Source organism: Aotus nancymaae, unplaced genomic scaffold (assembly GCF_030222135.1).
Source record: "Aotus nancymaae isolate 86718 unplaced genomic scaffold, 86718_ANA_hifiasm-v0.15.2.pri h1tg000040l, whole genome shotgun sequence".
Classification (NCBI taxonomy): Eukaryota; Metazoa; Chordata; class Mammalia; order Primates; family Aotidae; genus Aotus; species Aotus nancymaae.
Genome location: NW_026988454.1, coordinates 24,578,783 through 24,597,960, shown reverse-complemented (window position 1 = coordinate 24,597,960; position 19,178 = coordinate 24,578,783). Strand labels below are relative to the sequence as shown.

Here is a 19,178-nt window from a genome sequence, read left to right as displayed (position 1 = left end):
AGGACATCATGAGAAAAGAAAATTACACATCAGTATACTTCATGAACAGAGATGAAAAGAAAATCCTTTGCAAAGTGTCAGCAGATTGAATCCAGTAAAAACATATAATATATATATAATACATATAATATATATATAATACATGATGACCAGGAATGTAAGGTTGGTTTGACATTCAAAATAAATTGATATAATTCACCATATTAACAGAATAAAGAGGAAAAACTATACGATCATCTCAAGATATAAAAAAAAATCTGAAAAAATTCAGAAATTCAGCACTCATTCATTGTGTGTATTAACTCTCAAATAAAGTAAGAATAGTGTTCCTATTTCTCCACATCCTCTCCAGCATCTATTTTCTCCAGATTTTTTAATGATCGCCATTCTAACTGGCGTGAGATGGTATCTCAATGTAGTTTTGATTTGCATTTCTCTAATGACCAGTGATGATGAGCATTTTTTCATATGTTTGTTGGCCTCTTGTATGTCTTCTTTTGTAAAGTATCTGTTCATATCCTTCGCCCATTTTTGAATGGGCTTGTTTGTTTTTTTCTTGTAAATCTTTTTTAGCTCGTTGTAAATTCTGGATATCAGCCCTTTGTCAGATGGGTAGGCTGAAAAAATTTTTTCCCATTCTGTTGGTTGCCGATTCACTCTATTGACTGTTTCTTTTGCTGTGCAGAAGCTGTGGAGTTTGATTAGGTCCCATTTGTCTATTTTGGCTTTTGTTGCCAATGCTTTTGGTGTTTTGGTCATAAAGTCCTTGCCTACGCCTATGTCCTGAATGGTTTTGCCTAGGTTTCCTTCTAGGGTTTTTATGGTGTTAGGCCTTATGTTTTGCACTGTTGGTGGGAGTGTAAATTAGTTCAACCACTGTGGAAAACAGTGTGGCGATTCCTCAAGGACCTAGAAATAGAAATTCCATTTGACCCAGCAATCCCATTACTGGGCATATATCCAAAGGATTATAAATCGTTCTACTATAAGGACACATGCACATGAATGTTCATTGCAGCACAGTTTACAATAGCAAAGACCTGGAACCAACCCAAATGCCCATCGATGATAGACTGGACAGGAAAAATGTGGCACATATACACCATGGAATATTATGCAGCCATTAAAAACGAGGAGTTCGCATCCTTTGTAGGGACATGGATGAACCTGGAAACCATCATTCTCAGCAAACTGACACAAGAACACAAAACCAAACACCACATGTTCTCACTCATAGGAGGGTGTTGAACAAGGAGAACACATGGACACAGGGAGGGGAGCACTATACACGGGGGTCTGTTGCGGGGGAGTGGGGGGGACAGCGGGGGGGGGGGAGTTGGGGAGGGATAGCATGGGGAGAAATGCCAGATATGGGTGAGAGGGAGGGAGGCAGCAAATCACACTGCCATGAATGCACCTATGCAACAACTTTGCATGTTTTTCACATGTACCCCAAAACCTAAAATGCAATAAAAAAAAAAATAAATAAAAAAAATAAAGTAAGAATAGAAGAGATTGTTTTCAACTTGATAAAAAACTAAAAAAAGTCCGCAGCTAATATGAGACTTAAGTGCGAAAAGACTGAACACTTTCCCTAAGATAGAGACAAAAGCAAGGATGGTCACTCTTCATCACTTCTATTCAACATTTCGCTGCGGGTCACAGGCAGTGTGATAAAGAAAATCGAAGTAAAATGCATAAAATTGTTAGGGAAAAACACTGTCTTTATTTGCAGATCGTGTAAGTATAAAATGCAAAGCTATTTCTAAAATAGCTACTAGAACTACTACAGGAATTTAGCAAAGGTATAAGATACAATGCCAATATTCAAAAATCAGTTCATTTTTATAAACTAGTGAAAAAGAATGAAAAAAATGTAATACCCGGCCAGGCGCAGTGGCTCATGCCTGTAATCCTATCATTTTGGGAGGCCGAGGCAGGCAGATCACGAGGTCAGGAGTTCTAGACCAGCCTGAACAACATGGTAAAACATCATCTCTACCAAAAATAGAAAAATTAGCCAGGCATGGTGGTGCAAGCCCATAATCCGAGCTACTCAGGAGGCTGAGGCAGGAGAATCACTTGAACCCAGGAGGCAGAGGTTGCCGTGAGCCAAGATAGTGCCACTGCACTCAGCCTGGGCGACAGAGCAAGACTCCATCTCTAAAAGAAAATATCTATATCTGTATCTATAATACTCTCCACAATAGCATCACAAAAAATGTTTATGAATGGGTTCAATAAAATATATGCAGTATCTATATATTGAAAACCACAAACATTGCTGAGGGAAATTAAAGAAGACCCAAGTAAATAGAGATTCAAATTATCTTCATGGATTGGAAGATTCAATATTGTTAAAATGTTAGCTCTCTCCAAACAGTCACCATGAGAATTCTAGCAGGATATTTGTATAAATTAACAAATGGAGATTCTAAAATTTAATGGAAATTCAAAAGACTTAAAACAGTCAAAACAATTTGGAAAGGAAGTGGGAGCCTATGGTAAGCAGAATTCCAACATGACACCAAGATTCCATCCCCTGCTGCATCGGCGAGTACAATCCCTTTCTGTCATGTGTGGGAGAGACCTGTGAATACGATGGGATTTCACTCAGTTGATTAGGTTATGTTACATGGCAAAGGTGAAGAGAGTTTCACCAGTGGCTTCATCCAGGACTGAAGTGGCTTCATGCCTGTGTTTGGACACCCAGACCAAATGTAAACCTTTGGTCCTCACCCTCCAGAAACAGACATGCCTTAACCACCCTTCAGGTTAAGGTAAACACACATTTATTGCACAGTCTACCTTTGGGGGTCAGACCCCAGGAGGAGGTCCACAAATGCCCTGAGGCATACTCATGACTATGTGGGCAGGAATTCCAGGCTCATGATTACTTCAGGTGTGATCTCAAAGGGAAGAGGTGCATGCTCTATATAGGCAAGCCACTTGGCTGTGGGATCTCTTCACTCCATGGGAAGGGAGGAGGCTCAAGGTGGCTGGAATAGAGCCTCCCCAAACAGCACATGTCAAACTTGTATGTGCATAGGATCTTATTGAAATGCATGATCAGAGCAGATCAGAGTGAGACCTGTGATCCTGCACATTTTATTTTTATTTATTTATTAACATTCTTTTATTTATTCATTTATTATACTTTAAGTTCTGGGGCACATTGCAGAATGTGCAGTTTTGTTACATAGGTATACATGTGCCATGGCGGTTTGCTGCATCCATCACCTCGTCATCTACATTAGGTATTTCTCCTAATGCTATCCCTCTCCTATACCCCCACCCACTGCTATCCCTTCCCTACCCCTCCACCCCCTGACAGGCCTCGGTGTGTGATGTTCCCCTTCTTGTTCCTTGTGTTCTCATTGTTCAACACCCACTTATGAGCGAGAACATGCAGTGTTTCTTTTTTTGTTCTTGTGTCAGTTTGCTGAGAATGATGGTTTCCAGCTTCATCCATGTCCCGGCAAAGGGGATCTTGAAGGGAAGAGCAGCATGTTCTGCATAGGCAAGCCACCTGCCCAAGGGATCTCTTCACTCCGTGGGAAGAGAGGAGGCTCAAGGTGGCTGGAATAGAGCCACCCCAAGTAGAACATGTCAAACTTCTATGTACATAGGATCTTATTGAAATGCAGGATCAGAGCAGATCAGAGTGAGACATGGGATCCTGCACATTTTAAAAGCTCTCAAGTGACATGAGTGCTGCTGACCCACTTTGAATAGCTGTGCCTGGAAATCATGGGGCAGAGTAGTACTGCCATGATGCCTGCCAGTGTCTCCCTAGTATCAGAGCACATAATCAACCCTAATTGGAGTGGTGTCACTTAGAGTTGTCGAATCTATGCAGCAAAAGAAGTGAAAACAGGAATGGCTATCTTTAATTGTTTACTCTCTGTCACTAATATCTGTATGTGTGATATCTCATGTGATTCATTGGTAACCACGCCTTGCCAAGAACCAGCTTAGAAACGATAGCCAGTTGCTTAAATACATTATTCTGATCTCACGGAATCCCTTATTTTCAACCTTTTATCTGTCCTTTACTCAAGCCATTGTGCTACAAGATCCCTATGATCCTCAAGTTTTCTAAAGCCCTTTTTCCTAAATCCTCATTTTCACAGACCTCAAGACAGCCTGGGAATACATCCTGATTGGTTACACTACAAAATCTTGTTATTCGATCTCCATTGGGCCCTCCTGATTCATGATAGTCTTCCTTTTTAATATTTTATGGACTTCCTAGCACATTATCCACAGCAGTGCCCCAAATCCACTCTTTGTGCTCAGCTCTGTTTCCAACTGTCGGCAAAAGTGCTTGCATTTCACTTTAAAGGGAAGAACGCTTCATCTGTGTTTATAATCCTAATCCCTTTCTTTTCCTGGGCTTTGCTTATCAGTCATTCCCTGTCTTTCTATCTCCTTTTACTCTGACTTCTGGCCAATCAAAATATTGCCTGGACTTGCTATTTTGTAAGAGCATACACACCTCCTAATCCCTGTTACATGTCTCAGGCAGCCGGCCTCCTTTGCCTTCCCTCACTGCCCATGGCCATGAAACAGGAGACTCGTCTTACTGCCTCTACCTGTCACCTACCAACACTTTAATCTCTTGTGTTCTGGCCTTTACTTCCACCAACCTACCAAAACCACCAATTGGAAGTGGCATGAAACATAAAATACGGGACCATGGATAAGCTATAAAATGAAGTAGAAATTGTTTCTGTTTAATATTCATGCTGTATTTTTCCATTTTGCAGCATTTTTTATGTTGAGACATCACTCTACAGCGACTTTGATCTCTTCCTGTGGGATGGTTCCCTTTTTTATGCTACATTTTTTGACATTTACAAAAACATACACTTTTTCTTTTAAATTCAGTGCAGAAGGTTAAGACCTCTGTCCATTCATTATTTTATCTGAACTTCTTTTCTCACCATTAGCTGGAAGAGGGTAAAATAATACATTGAGTACTCTATTCTCTTTTGATGATTACGTTGCTTTTGGGCCAAAACAAACCTTTGGAATCCAGATGAACTTCTAAGTTATTCCAAGAGAATTAGGAATCTTCCTTTACCCTCCATGGACCCAGTTTCTCAATGCAGCTAAAGCCCTTGCTTAGTCTGTATAAATTAATACATTTGCTGGAAATGTGACTTTTGGAGATTTTATAGCAGTGGTTTCAGTGCTGCTAGTGGTGAAGTGGAAATTTGAGAATGTGAAGATTAATTTAAACCACATGATGGGTTCAAGGAAAAGGGACATACCCTGCCATTTCCTGAGTGTGTGCTAACTCTAGATAGTGGGGAATGGTATCCGAAAAAACCACCAGTGAACTTTTAAACCCTCTTGAGAGGAATCAAACCAGCACAATTAGCCCTGAAAAGGAGCTGTTCATGAAAACAGGCCTCTTCTCTCTCCCTCAGAAACAGATCCCTTTGCCTGAAAGAACACAATTGGGAAATCAGAGAGAAGAGGCACCTTAACTTTTACTACTAATGGAATGAAGCTAGACCCGTGTTTCCAATCATTAGCTGGTTTACTGATCCGTCTTTCACCATAGATTCCAAATTCTGTTGGGTTCTTTTAACTGTTGTTAACCAATAAATTGTATATTGTGGATAGTTGATGACCTTGAAATAAGAGAGTTCTTTTTCCTTCCAGTTTGTTGTAGCGGTGTTCTGGATCATTTATGCCTATGACAGAGAGATGATATACCCGAAGCTGCTGGATAATTTTATCCCAGGGTGGCTGAATCACGGAATGGTGAGTGGATTAAAACAAATGGCTTTCTTTTATTTTAAAAAATCTATTAAATAGCTATTATCTGCTATTTAGATCTTCCATAGAATTTACCTAAAAGCCATGAAATCTTGGAAGGTTATAATGAGAGATTAAAATTAGAGAATACTATAATATTTACTGAATATAGATAGAAACTTCTTCCCATGGAATTGAGTCATTGTTTAAACTATGTAGTAGATGAATTCACAGATTATTAAGGTGGATGTGTCGGAGGTGTTAAATAATATAACTAGCCAATTCTGGGATGAATTTAATTTCCGTGCCATTAGAAGGCTTGTCCTCAGAGCCCAAGGATGGATTCCTACCTACACAGCCACCAGCCCTCTGCTCCACCTGCACCTCACATCCACAGAATTGTGTTGGAAATAACTGCTGCAGCTGGACAGTTTCCCCTAGATGGGCAGCAAGGCTGTTATTTTCCCTCGGAGATCTGTTGCAGGCGTTTGGAGGTGTCTTTAGCGATGGAATGGTTTGCCTCATCGGGTTCTTCACCAGTTTGGGTGTTTGCCTGTGGCTTTGAGGCCTTCTCCTTCTTCTCAGTCTAATTCTTTCTGATGCTTTAGCCATGATGTTACCCTCACTAATTTCAAAGCCAGTGCTTTGGATGGTTTTCACATCACTTTACAACATTTGAGGACATATTTTCTGCAGTGAAATTTTGTATCATCTTCTCTTTCAGCTTTTGGAATTGAGCGCTATTTGTTATTAGCTAAGAAGCATGCATTTTGGTTGCAGCAGTTTTTAGAATATGTCCCAAGGTGTTCCTGGTGAAAAGGGCAGCCCATCACAAGAAATTATAGGGGAACAAGAACTGGAAATCATAAGTCTTGGGTGCAAAATAACAGATTCCCTCTGCCCCCAATTTTGGTATATTTGAAGAAAAGCAGTGTGTCTAACAAACAAACATTACTGTACCGAAGGGTTTCGATCAATCCTTTCTTAAGCCAGTGCATCAAAAGTGACGCATCTCAGAGAACTGGATTTTTCTTTGAGTTCATTTAGAGCCACGCTCTTGAGGGATTAACATGGCACCTCTGGTCTATTTCCAAACACATCAGCTGGGTCTTGTCAGTTCAATTTAGCCACCCAAGGGGCCTGGCGTGGTTACTATGCCCCTCTCCAACTTTTTGCTTTCCTTGCATGTGAACAGCACGTTGTAACTCTGTGCCTTTGCAATCTTCTGCCCCAAATGCCCTTCTCAATCTTTCCTGACAAATTCCTTCTCATCCCGCTAGCTTAGTTCCTATCTTCTTTAAGAAGCCATTCCTAACTCCCCAAGCAAAGTTAGCTGTTCCGTTACTTGTGCTTGCACAGCACTTTCCTGTCTCTAGTATGCATGTCTGTATCCCCACAAAAATGCTAAGCTCCTAGTACAAAACAGCCTTTGAATTCCAAGCACTTCACCCAGTTGTCTGGCATACAGTAGGATCAATACATATTTATTAAATTGGTGAATGAATTCACTATAGCCAATTTCCATAATTCTTTACCAGTTACATAGCCACTATTTTTTTTTTTTTTTTTTTTGGGAGAATGTACTGGTGCCAGGCACCCAACAGTGATTGTATCATTAAATTTTCACAATGGCACTACAAATGATCTCATTTGCAAATGAAGAAACTGAATCTCAGAAACATTGTATAATTTGCCCAAATGACCTAGCTCAGCATGGTAGAAGTGGGATCTGAACCCAGGCCTAACTGGGGTTCACATTTTATCATTTTATCTGTGGCCACATTTTATCTAAACAGGCAAAACATTAATTGATTCTTGATAAAAATTATAATATTGTATAGCTTTTACAACAGTAAGTCAACAAAGTATAAGAGAAACATCTTCAGGGTATTTTAAAGCTCAGTTTCAAACTGTTTAGCATATTTCAGCTAAGATAAACCAGTCAATAATTAGGTAGGTATTTTTAAGAAAAAGATACTATGAAATTCATGACCTCCAAAATCTAAGTTGGAAATGGAAATAGGCTTTGCAAATTGTCACTTCAGTCATTACACTGAAAAATATTATTGTGTGCTCAGTCAGTAGCAGGTTGGCCAAAAGCAGGCATATTCTTGTACAAATAGTATCCTCTGTGACATCTCCAAATATAAGGAAGAGTAAATCACCTAGATAACTCTAATTAAAGTGTCCAAATTGTATGTATTAAAGGGAGACTCCTGAAATTGCGGCCTCCAGTTGAATGTGATGTCAGTTACCTTGTTCTGACGTTAGAAGAGACTCTGCTGAGAACAAATAATTGCATCACGTGCTATAGAATTGAAGTCTCGGACACTTTGGCCTATTGTTAACAGGCCTGAAGTGCACAATATTACCTTCATGCCAGAGAATGAATCACAACCTTTGTGGATCCTGATTCTAAATTTTTAACGTTTTGAACAAATGGCTTATTAAGCATGTATGCAGCCATTAGAACTTTGACTTGCCTCTCTTAATTTTCCCTTGATTCACTTTGATGTTTTAAAATTCTTACTCCTAGAGACAACTACTACTTAGAAACACAAGGAGGAATTGAATGACACAAATATTTAGGAAAGGGAAAAGATAAATTAGTGAATATGTCAAATCCTATGAGATAATATGAGCTCAATAGCTTCTTTCACAATGAATTTTGTGTCCTAATAAAGATAAATGACCAGTTCTTGGCTTGTACTCATGTTTCAATTCATAGTTCCAGAATTACTGAGAAAAAAGAAGTTGCACACGGTGGCTGAGGAGTATTTTGCAATATTAAACAATTTACATTACTTGAATTCTGTTTCCGTGTAACTAGATACAAAATGGATAAACCATGATGCTGCTCTTTTAGACTAGCAATTAAAATATGAACATTAAATGCTGGAATTATTAATAATTTTCATAAAATGTATAATGACATTTCAAAGGAATGAGCATTTTCTTCTTTGTTTAAATATTAAAGTTTTAGTAATTATTATAATTTGTATTTGCTTTTAATTCTAATTGGTTTTTAAATATTTAATTTAAAAATAGCATTTCTAAATATCTGTAAATCGGTCCATTCAAAATTTCTTAGCACCTGGGTAACATGGTGAAACCCTGTCTCTTAAAAAGAAAATTAGCTGAATGTGGTGGTGTGGTCCTGTAGTCCTAGCTACTCAGGAGGCTGCAGTGGAGGATTGCTTGGGCCCAGCAGGTCAAGGTTATAGTGAATCTTGATCATGCCACTGCACTCCAGCCTGAGTGACAGGAGTGAGACTCTGTTTCAAGAAAAAATAAATTCTCACATTTATTTAAATGCATATATTTTAAATAAAATAATTCAAATTGTGTACATTTTGATTATAATTAATTTTATTTTCAGTTGATCTTTTAGATTATTATTATCAGTAGAGCTAAAATTTTGTGAGATTTTCCATTATAATGGCATATTTAGTAATTTTGCTGAAATGAAGGCAAGAAAAATAAAGTTTTAGAGTATTTATGTTCATATAATATTAAATATTTTAATATATTTATAGCTTATAAATATATATATCTTACCCAATCACATATTTTCTATTTTGTTTTGTAAAAATACATCTGACAATATAGAAGGATAAAACATATTTTATTTAGTACTTCATTAGCTTTATTTGTAACGTTTCTTTTTCCATAAGTGTATATGCTTATTTTAACTTTAAATAGGTAACACATATATATGCTATAAAATTTAAATGCTTCCCTGCCTCCTCTGTATACCAGCTACTTAATTCTTTTTTTCCTTTACTTGTACCATTTAAAATTAATTTTAATGTACATGTAATAATTTAATATATTTACAGGGTACAGAGTGATATTTCAAAACATGTATATAATGTGTAATGATTGGGGTAATTAGCGTAAGTGTTTTCTCAAACCTTTACTATTTCTTTATGTTGAGAACATTCAAAATTCTCTCTTCTAGCTTTTTGAAAATATACAATAAATTATTGTTATTCATTCTATATTGCTGTAGAACACTGGAACTTATTCCTCCTATCTGGCTATAAACTTTGTGTCTGCTAACCAGCCTGTCCGTACCCTCCCCTCCCGGCTACCCTTCCCAACTGCTAATAACCACAGTTCTACTCACTACTTCTACAACCTCATCGTTTTTAGCTCCATCTTGTTCCAGATCTTAAAGGAAAAGCTTTCAGTTTTCTCTGTTTAGTATATTGTTAGCTGTGGGTTTGTCATATATGGCAGAGGTTGCAGTGAACCAATATCACAACCCTACACTGCTGTGTGACACAGGTCACCAGGGAAGTGAGGAAAAGCCAGCAGCTACAGACATTGTACTGATGAATAGAATGAATATTCTGCAATTGTTGGGTAGAATGTTCTGTAAATATCTGTTAAGTCCATTTGTTCTGTGGTATAATTTAAGCCCATTGTTTCTTTGTTGACTTTCTCTCTTGATGATCAGTCTAGTGCTGTCAGTGGAGTATTGGAAGTCCCACAGTATTATTGTGTTGGTGTCTATCTCACTTCTTAGGTCTAGTAGTAGTTGTTTTATAAATTCGGGAGCTCCAGTGTTAGATGCATGTATATTTAGGATTTTGATATTTCCCTTTTGGACTAGTCCTTTTATCATTATATAATGTCCCTCTTTGTCTTTTAAAGCAACTGCTATTGCTTTAAAGTCTGTTTTGTCTGATACAAGAATAACTACTCCTGCTCACTTTTGGTGTCCGTTTTCATAGAATATCTTTTCCTACCCCTTTACCTTCAGTTTATGTGAGTCTTTGTCAGGTGAGTCTCTTGAAGACATCAGATACTTGGTTGGTTAATTCTTATCCATTCTGTCATTTTGTGTCTTTTAAGTAGAGCATTTAGGTCATTTACATTCAATGTTACTATTGAGATGTGAGATACTATTCTAGTCATCATACTATTTGTTGCCTGAATACCTTGGTCTTTTCTTTCATTGTGTTATTATTTTATAGGTACTGTAAGATTTCTGCTTTAAGGAAATTCTAGTTTGGTTTATTTTGAGGATTTGTTTCAAGATTTAGAGCTCCTTTTAGCAGTTCTTTGTAGTGCTGGCTTGGTATTGGCAAATTCTCTCAGCATTTGTTTGTCTGAAAAAGACTATCTTTCCTTCATTTATGAATCTTAGTTTTGCTGGATACAGAATTCTTGGCTAATTGTTTTAAGGAGGCTAAAGATAGGACCTACTCCCTTCTGGCTTGCAGGGTTTTTGCTGAGAAATATATTAATCTGATAAGTTTTCCTTTGTGGGTACCTGATGCTTTTTGCCACACAGCTCTTAAGATTCTTTCTTTTGTCTTGACTTTAGATAACCTGATGACTATGTGCCTAGGTTATGATCTTTCTGTGATGAATTTTCCAGGTGTTCTTTAAGCTTCTTGTAGTTGGATGTCCAGATCTCTAGCAAGGCCAGAGAAGTTTTCCTCAATTATTTCCTCAAATATGATTTCCAAACATTTAGATTTTCTCTTCTTCCTCAGGGACACCAATTATTCTTAGGTTTGGTCACTTAACATAGTCCCAAACTTCTTGGAGCCTTTATCCATTTTTTAAATTCTTTTTTCTTTGTCTTTGTTGAGTTGGGTTTATTTGAAAGTCTTGTCTTTGAGCTCTGTAGTTGTTTCTTCTACTTGTTCAGTTATATTACTGAGATTTTCTAGTGCATTTTGCATTTCTCTAAGTGTGATTTCTTCTTCACTTCTAGAAGTTGTGATTATTTTTTATTTATGCTATTTCACTGGAGACTTTTGCATTCATATTCTGTATCTCTTTTTTTGAAGTTGAACTTCACCTTCCTCTGGTGTCTCCTTGATTAGCTTAATGATTGACTTTCTGAATTCTTTTTCTGGCAATTTGGAGATTTCATCTTGGTTTGGATCCATTGCTGGTGAGCTAGTGTGATCTTTTGTTGGTGCTGAATAACCTTGTTTTGTTGTATTACCAGATTTATTTTTCTGGTTCCTTCTCATTTGGGTATACTATGTCAGATGGAAGATAGTATACCCAAATGAGAAGCAAGGCTGCTGTTCATATTATTTTGTCCCTTGGGGTGCTCCCTTGATGTAATGCTCTCCCCCCTCCTCTAAGGAAGGGGCTTCCTGAAAATCGAACTGCAGTGATTGTTGTTTCTCTTCCGGATCTAGCCACCCAGTGGAGCTACCAGGCTCCAGCCTGGTAATGGGGAGTGTCTGCAGAGTCATGTGATATGATCTGTCTTCAGGTCTCTCAGCTGTGGATCCCAGCACCTGTTCCGGTTGAGGAAGTAGGGAAGAGAAGTGGACTCTTGAGGGTCCTTGGTTGTATTTTTGTGCTCTAGGGTTGTATTTTTGTGCTCTAGTTTTGTGTTGGTTGGCCTCCAGCCAGGAGGTGGAGCTTTCAAGAGCGCATCAGCTGCCGGAGTATATGGAGGATACAAGCCTACCCTAGGGTCACCTTTGGATAAGTATTCAAGTTTCTCTGGTGGTGGTGCAGGGCCATAGAGCTCCTAAGAGATTATATTGTTTGTCTTGGGCTACCAGGACGGGTAGAGAAAGACTATTAACTTGGGACAGGGTTCAGCGTATCTGAGCTCAGACTTTTCTTGGGCAGGGCTTGCTGCAGCTGCTGTAGGAGATCAGGAGTGTAGTTCCCAGGCCAAATGGAGTTATGTTCCCAGGGGGATTTTGGCTGCTTCTGCTGTGTGACACAGGTCACCAGGGAAGTGAGAAAAAGCCAGCAGCCACAGACAGGCTTCACTTAGCTCCCATGCAGCCTGCTGCATTGAAAAGCTGGGCTCACTCCCACCATGCCACCCCAACAGCACACAGTTTATTTCCAGGCAGCTGGGGAGCAGTGCTGAGAACTTGCCCTAGGCTACGAGCCTCCCAGCCGAGAAAGCAAGCCTACTCACAGTTCCTCAGCTGTCCCACAGAGCCTGCAGCGGCAATGCACCTCCTTCAAAGGGCCTGTAGTTTCTCTTGGCTTTTCTAGTATGTTGCTGCAGTAGTTCTTGGAGCAAGTTCATGACGTGAGTCTGCACATGTGCTCTGTCTCAGGGAGAGCTGCAAGTTAGTGTCCTGCCTCTTATATGCCATTTTTCTCACATTCCCCCTGAATGGAGTATTTTAAAACAACTGTCTTCAAGTTCAGAAACTCTTCTGCCTGATCTATTCTATTATTGAAGTTCTCAGTTTTATTTTTATTTCACTCATTGAGTTATTCAGTTCTAACATTTCTGTTTCATTCTTTTTAATTATATCTATTTTTTAAAATTTCTTACTCAGATTATGAATTTTCGGATTTCATTGAATATATTTGTGTTGTCTATTTGTGTTCTCTTGTATCTTGCCAGGTTTCCGCAAGATTGTTGTTTTGCATTGTTTTCAGGTGTTTTTAGATTGGTTTTCCTCTGGGTTCTGTTACTTAGAGAATTATTGTATTTCTTTGAAGGCCTCACATTTCCTTACTTTTTCATATTGCTTGTTTCCCTGTGTTGGTATCTGTGAATCTGGTGGGACACTTCCTTTTCTGATTTTATGGAGTAGCTTTCATAGGGAAAAATGTTTTTCTGTATATCTGTCATAAAGTGTCAGTTGGGTAGGGTGCTTTGGCTTTGGCTCAGTGTGGGTGCAGTAATGGAGTCTTTGTATGATTTCTTCAGCTATAATCAACGTCATTGGTGTCTGTGAGTACCTCAGTGGCCTATGCTGTGTTTGCTTGTAGAGGCTATTGCACGGCTTTCCTGGGGACAGGGACACCAGGCAGATCAGTTTGGGGGCCCCAGTGGTAGGGAGCATGGGTGTATGGCAGCTCTTCCGCTGCAGTGGGCAGGTTATCTGACAAGAGCAGGCCTGGGTGGCTTCATCACTGGAGGGGGCAGGGTCACTGGTGATGGCAGCAGCCCTGGATGGCTAGTCTTGGGTCCCTGAGGGATGTGCTTGGGCACAAAATCACTTTGCTACTGGAGGGGGTGGGGTCACCAGTGGTGGCATATCTTGGCCAGGCTGGTTCTTCTGCCTGCGGAGGGCACGTGTGGGTGTGCAGCACTTTTCTCCTGGAGGGAGCAGGTTGCCATCAGTGGTGGGCCTGGTCAGGGGATCCACAGTCCTACGGGAGGGGTGCCGGCTCTGTTACTGCAAAGGTTGGGGTTGCTGGTGGCAGCAGCAGCAGCCTTCAGGCAGGCAACTCCTGCATTCTGAGGAGTGCATGCGTTGGCTTCCTCTGCCCATGGGCAGCCTTCCCACTGTATTGGACTGCCTGTTTTCTGGGGTATGGAATACCATGTGTGCTCAGATGCTCGGGTCTCAGCTGCAGAGCTGGTATCATGACTCTGCATCCCTCTGGGTGATGTAGTGGGATATTGGAGGGACCTCAAGGATGTGGAGATTCAGAGGTTTTTGGGTCCCAGGCCAGGATGCACACTGGTGGTGGCTCTACTCTCAACATGATGATGTGCTGTGGCAGCCTGTGTCCTGTGGGCTTGGGTCCCAGCTTGATTTCCTCTCTGGAACAATGCAGTCACATGGTTTGCAGGTAGCTCCCTATATGTGAGGGCAGAGGGCTCTCCTCTTGTTAGGGCTACAGGCATCCAGCATGGAAATGTGGACTGCTGGGGATCTTAGGCTTACCTTTCATCTGTGCTTGAGGTCTCTCTGGGCTCTGAGCTGATCCTAGCCAGGTGCTTTTCTTCCTGTCTATGCTGCCGTCCCAAGTCTCCATCCCCCAGAGGGGCTTTGTCACTTCTTTGCTGAATTCCAGTGTTCTCCCCTAGACTTGCTGTTTGACATGTGACTGGAGGAGATGAATGCTGGGTGCCTCTAGTCAGCCATCTTGATGATGTCTTCTGTAACTTTTCACTATTTCTGCAAATGTTTATGATACTGTAGGCCTGGCTGCCTGTGCTATAAATGGGGGAGTAGGTCTCTTTGTTGGATTTTGTAAGGATCATTCCATTATGGCCACACAAATCACACTGAGAGAGACATAAGAAATTAAAGGATCTGTTATATAGAGTCACAGGACTTAGAGACAAGAGGCATGGCAATCCCCACCACATAGGGCCTGTATAGGAGCTCTGGGGAGGGGGCTCAACCAGGTAGATGGGGAGGGGAGAGAGAGAAAACCCATAGAGAAGTCCCTTTATTGGGGGCTAGAGTAGAGTACACAAACAAAAGGTGTGAGGGGATTTTACTGGTGTGTTTGAAAGTCACTAGGGCACTGTCAGGAGAGAGCTAATAGGGGAACTTGTGGCAAATACCAGCATTATCATACTGGTGCACCTGGTCACCTGGGTGGAGTGCTCATAACCTGTTGGTGGGGGATGTTGGGGGATTGGGAAAATAAGTTTTAAACATTTACAGTATACAGTCGTTGCCTGTTGAGATCTTTATAATAAAAAGAGTTCCAAGAAAGAATGCACACTCTTCTCATGTGCAGAATCACATTCATTATTTGAAGAGTTTCAACATAGTTTCTAGGAATCTAGAGCCCAGACCGCAGAACTGAGATGTAGTTAGGTATATCATGACACTATTTCAGAACATGTCATCAACTCAACCTTGAATTTGCAGTGTTCAAATGCCCAGCACAAAATTAGTCAGAAAACAGGCATAAGAAAGCTTACAGGATCTGAAATCCGCAGGGGTTTCATTTTTGATTTACACTAAAGTTTTAGAAGTGAGACATGATCATAATGAGAGTGTCATATCCCTTCTTTTCTATTGTCTCCTTTTTTTCTCTCAGCAACTGATCCTAGAATTTATTTGAAGAGGAGAAGAAATGAGTAAATGGGTGACTTAGAAGAGTAATGCGGTCTTGTATAAATACTAAGTTACCTCTAGTATCTATGAAACTATCGAAAGAGAGAATTATTGTTTTAATGTATTACAATTAAAAAATAAACATATGCAATATAGCACATTTAAATGGAGCCAGTTCAATACCTAAAATCAAACATTCTTCTCTCCTTGTAGCCTATTTAACTTTATATTCTTAGCAACTTGAACAGCACATGGCACACAGTAGGCATTCAATAAATGTTGATGATTAAAACAATGTTTATGTATGTGCTTTTGAAACTTGGAAGAATTTCATATTTACATTTTCTATCCTTCTATCATCTTTCTTTCTTTTTTTTTTCTTTTTTGAGATGGAGTCTCACTCTGTTGCCCAGGCTGAGTGCAGTGGCCTGATCTCAGCTCACTGCAACCTCCACCTCCCGGGTTCAAGCGATTCTTGTGCCTCAGCCTCCCGAGTAGCTGGGATTACAGGTGCACACCACTATGCCCAGCTAATTTTTGTACTTTTTAGTACAGATGGGGTTTCACCATGTTGGCCAGGGTGGTCTTGATCTCCTGACCTCATGATCCACCCACCACAGCCTTCCAAAATGTTGGGATTACAGGCATGAGCTCGCGCCCGGCCCCCTTCTACCATCTTTCTATCCTCAGTCCACTGATGATCAGATGAAAGAAAAGCACAGGCGATATCAGCAAATGAATCAGAATTTCCAAACTGTAGTGCAGGTGACCAGGGGCAGTTGTAGGAGACAGAGTTCTGAATGGCCTGCAACATATGGAGCTGGACTTTGAAATAATTCAGTCTAACAAACATGTACTGAAAACCTGTGATCTGCAAATCACCCTGATAGATATTATGGGGCTGCAGGATGAGAAAAAACACAAAATGCATGCAGTTTTAAAGGCTGGAAATGGCATATTTGAGATGGAAGAAGGCAAATAGGAAAACAGTTCCACAAGCCAACGGCATAGTCCCCAAAGGACTGTTTTCAGTTTGACAAGGAGAAGCACTATTATTCTGGCCTGCTTCCTTGTTGCAAATATAGAACCATGAACCTTTCTCTTCTGCTCATTGTGATTTTAAAGCAATGTCAGTGAAGCAAATATACATTAAAAGCAATAAATAAATAAATATTTAAGCTCTAGAAAGATTGCCAAGCTTTCATGATGCTATAACAGGAAAAACCATTAATAAGATAGTGCCTTGGCTCACTGAAGAACTAATTCGTGTTTATAAAGTGCTTTCAGAATGCAAAGCACTGAAGAAGGTTAGGTTATTATTATTACCAAAGATCTTTAAAAAGCAAGATCTTGATATTCTTATAATCACAACAGGAGTTGTTCATTTCCCATGTAATTTATGAGCAGAAAAAAGAATAATAAACTCCGCCTCTCTTCATGCTTGATTTGTCAGTTGTTCTTGTTATATGTAACTGATCCTCAAGAGAGCCTTAATTTAGGCAACAATTTATTCTCTTCAATATTATTTTGACATTTGGTAATTACTACAGATTTTGTGCATCTGTCTTTCCCAGAAGAGAAGGCATTAAATGCCACTTGGATGATCACTGGTTTTGCGGAAACTCAGATTTGATGTTATTCTTTTGGTAGATAGCATGACTTATGGTAAGTTTCCAGTTCTGGGATACACAGATTGTGCATTTCATTACTCATGGAGTCTGTGCCACATTGATATTAGGTATTTGATAAAGATAAGCTATTGGTTGAGAGAAGAATATCATAAATATTTCAATAATAAAACTGGCCTTTTCCAATTTTCCACATGTGTGCTAAAAAAATTCAGATATCTGGAAATTTGCAAAAATGAAAGTAAGAAACTGGATCAGAGGTCAGAAATTTCTTAGGAACCTCTCTCTAGGACTCTCAAATGGACCTCCCAAAGAAAACAAATAAGACCCCCCAAAACCAGGAACAAGAAGGAGAGTTCCATCAACAGTTAGTCAGATGCTTTCAGAATTGCTTCATGCTATTCCCATAGGTAAACTTTTTTCTTATCAAATTTTATGGATAATGACAGCTTCTTCCATTGTGAATTTTCATTTGTGATCATTAGTTCTAACAAGTCCAGTCCTCCCATGTTAGATTTTGCAGATTTAAATTTTGATGTGAAGATTTGGTTAGTCTGTTTATTCAAACCAGTAATACATTTCAAGGCAATTACTTTTAGCTATTGCAAATGATATTTCTAATTTGTTATTTTAACCATAATATTATAAACTGGAAAAAATGTAGTATTTTTAAGCTGACGTTTGAATAAATTGTGAACAACTTTGTAAGGTAGAAAGAAAAGGAAAACTGGAGGGAGAAAGGGGAGATGGGGAGAAGGATGGAGAAGGAGGAAAGATAGAGAAAAGAAAGAATAGTGTCATGAATGAAAAGATGCAAGGTGGCCATAAAAAAAAGGAAGACAGGATAAGGAGTTGGGAAAGGGGAAGACCAGAGGAGAAAGAGGGTTAAAAAATGTTCTAGAATAAAGAAGGCAGAATGGCAAAGTCAAATCACACACTTCTTTATACCCTACCTTCTCCATGGCTACTTAAGGTTTAGGGGTTAATTTTTTCTCTCTTTCTCTCATTCTCTCTTTTTTCTTTCTTTTTAGAGACAGAGTCTTAGCCCAAGTTGAAGTGCAATGCTGCAGTCATAGTTCACTTTAACCTCAAACTCTAAGTCTCAAGGGATCCTTCTACCACAGCCTCCTGAGTAGCTTGAACTACAGGCACACCTCACCATGCATGGCTAATTTTTAATATTTTAAATTTTTTCTAGAGCCAGATTCTCACTATGTTGCCTAGGCTGATCTCAAACTTCTGGCCTCAAGGAATCCTCCTGCCTTAGCCTTCCAAAGTGCTGGGATTACAGGGATGAGTCACTGTACCTGGCCCTTTTTCTCCTTAGTGCCTGGTGTGGTGCCTGGTATATTGTAGGCACTTAGTAACCATTTGATGAATCAATAGATGTTAATGGATCAAGCTGGCCTCCTTATGGTTCCTTGAACACCCCAGGTACCCCTGTCTTCTTGGACTATGTCCCCAGAGATTTGTTTAGTTCACTCTTCTACTTCCTCCTCACCTTTTCAGTAATGCCTACCCCGAGCAGCCAATTAGGAACTGCAGCTAACCCTATACTCCCCACTCACTGAAATTCCCTAACTCTGCTCCCGCTTTCCATGGCAGTAATCCTCCTTGATATGTAATGTGGTTTTGCTTATATGTTATATTTATGGTTTATTGTCTGTCTTCCCCTGCTAGAATGGAATTTCCATAGGGCAGGGGTCGGTCTTTATTTCAGTTGCTGATTTACCCCAAATACGTAGCACAATGCTTGTTTGTTGCATGGATGAATCATCCTTATCAATATATGTCCATGTTTTTTCTTGTTCTTTTTTCTCTCATTCTTTCTCCCCTCCCCTTCATAATAGTTGACAGAGAATACAACCCCAAAGCATTTACCTATTTTCTAACTTGTATTTAACCTCACTCTTCAATTTCAGCTGCATTGCAGCAAAATCCTGCGCACATGTCCTGCTGTTCCCCGAAACGGTCTTTTTGTGCACTTTATATTGCCATTTACTGCCTGAAAAGACCT

At 39.7% G+C, this 19,178-nt stretch overlaps 1 protein-coding gene across 4 annotated transcripts in view; it reads left to right on the top strand.

Moving 5' to 3' along the window:
- AIG1 (androgen induced 1) overlaps window positions 1–19,178 on the top strand; it is a 255,635-nt gene that overhangs the window by 85,786 nt on the left and 150,671 nt on the right. For all 4 annotated transcript variants that reach the window (XM_064360614.1, XM_012474446.3, XM_064360613.1 and 1 more), the window contains one exon: window positions 5,674–5,775. In XM_064360614.1, coding sequence (XP_064216684.1) covers window positions 5,674–5,775 — 102 coding nt within the window. The remainder of the gene's footprint in view (window positions 1–5,673; window positions 5,776–19,178) is intronic.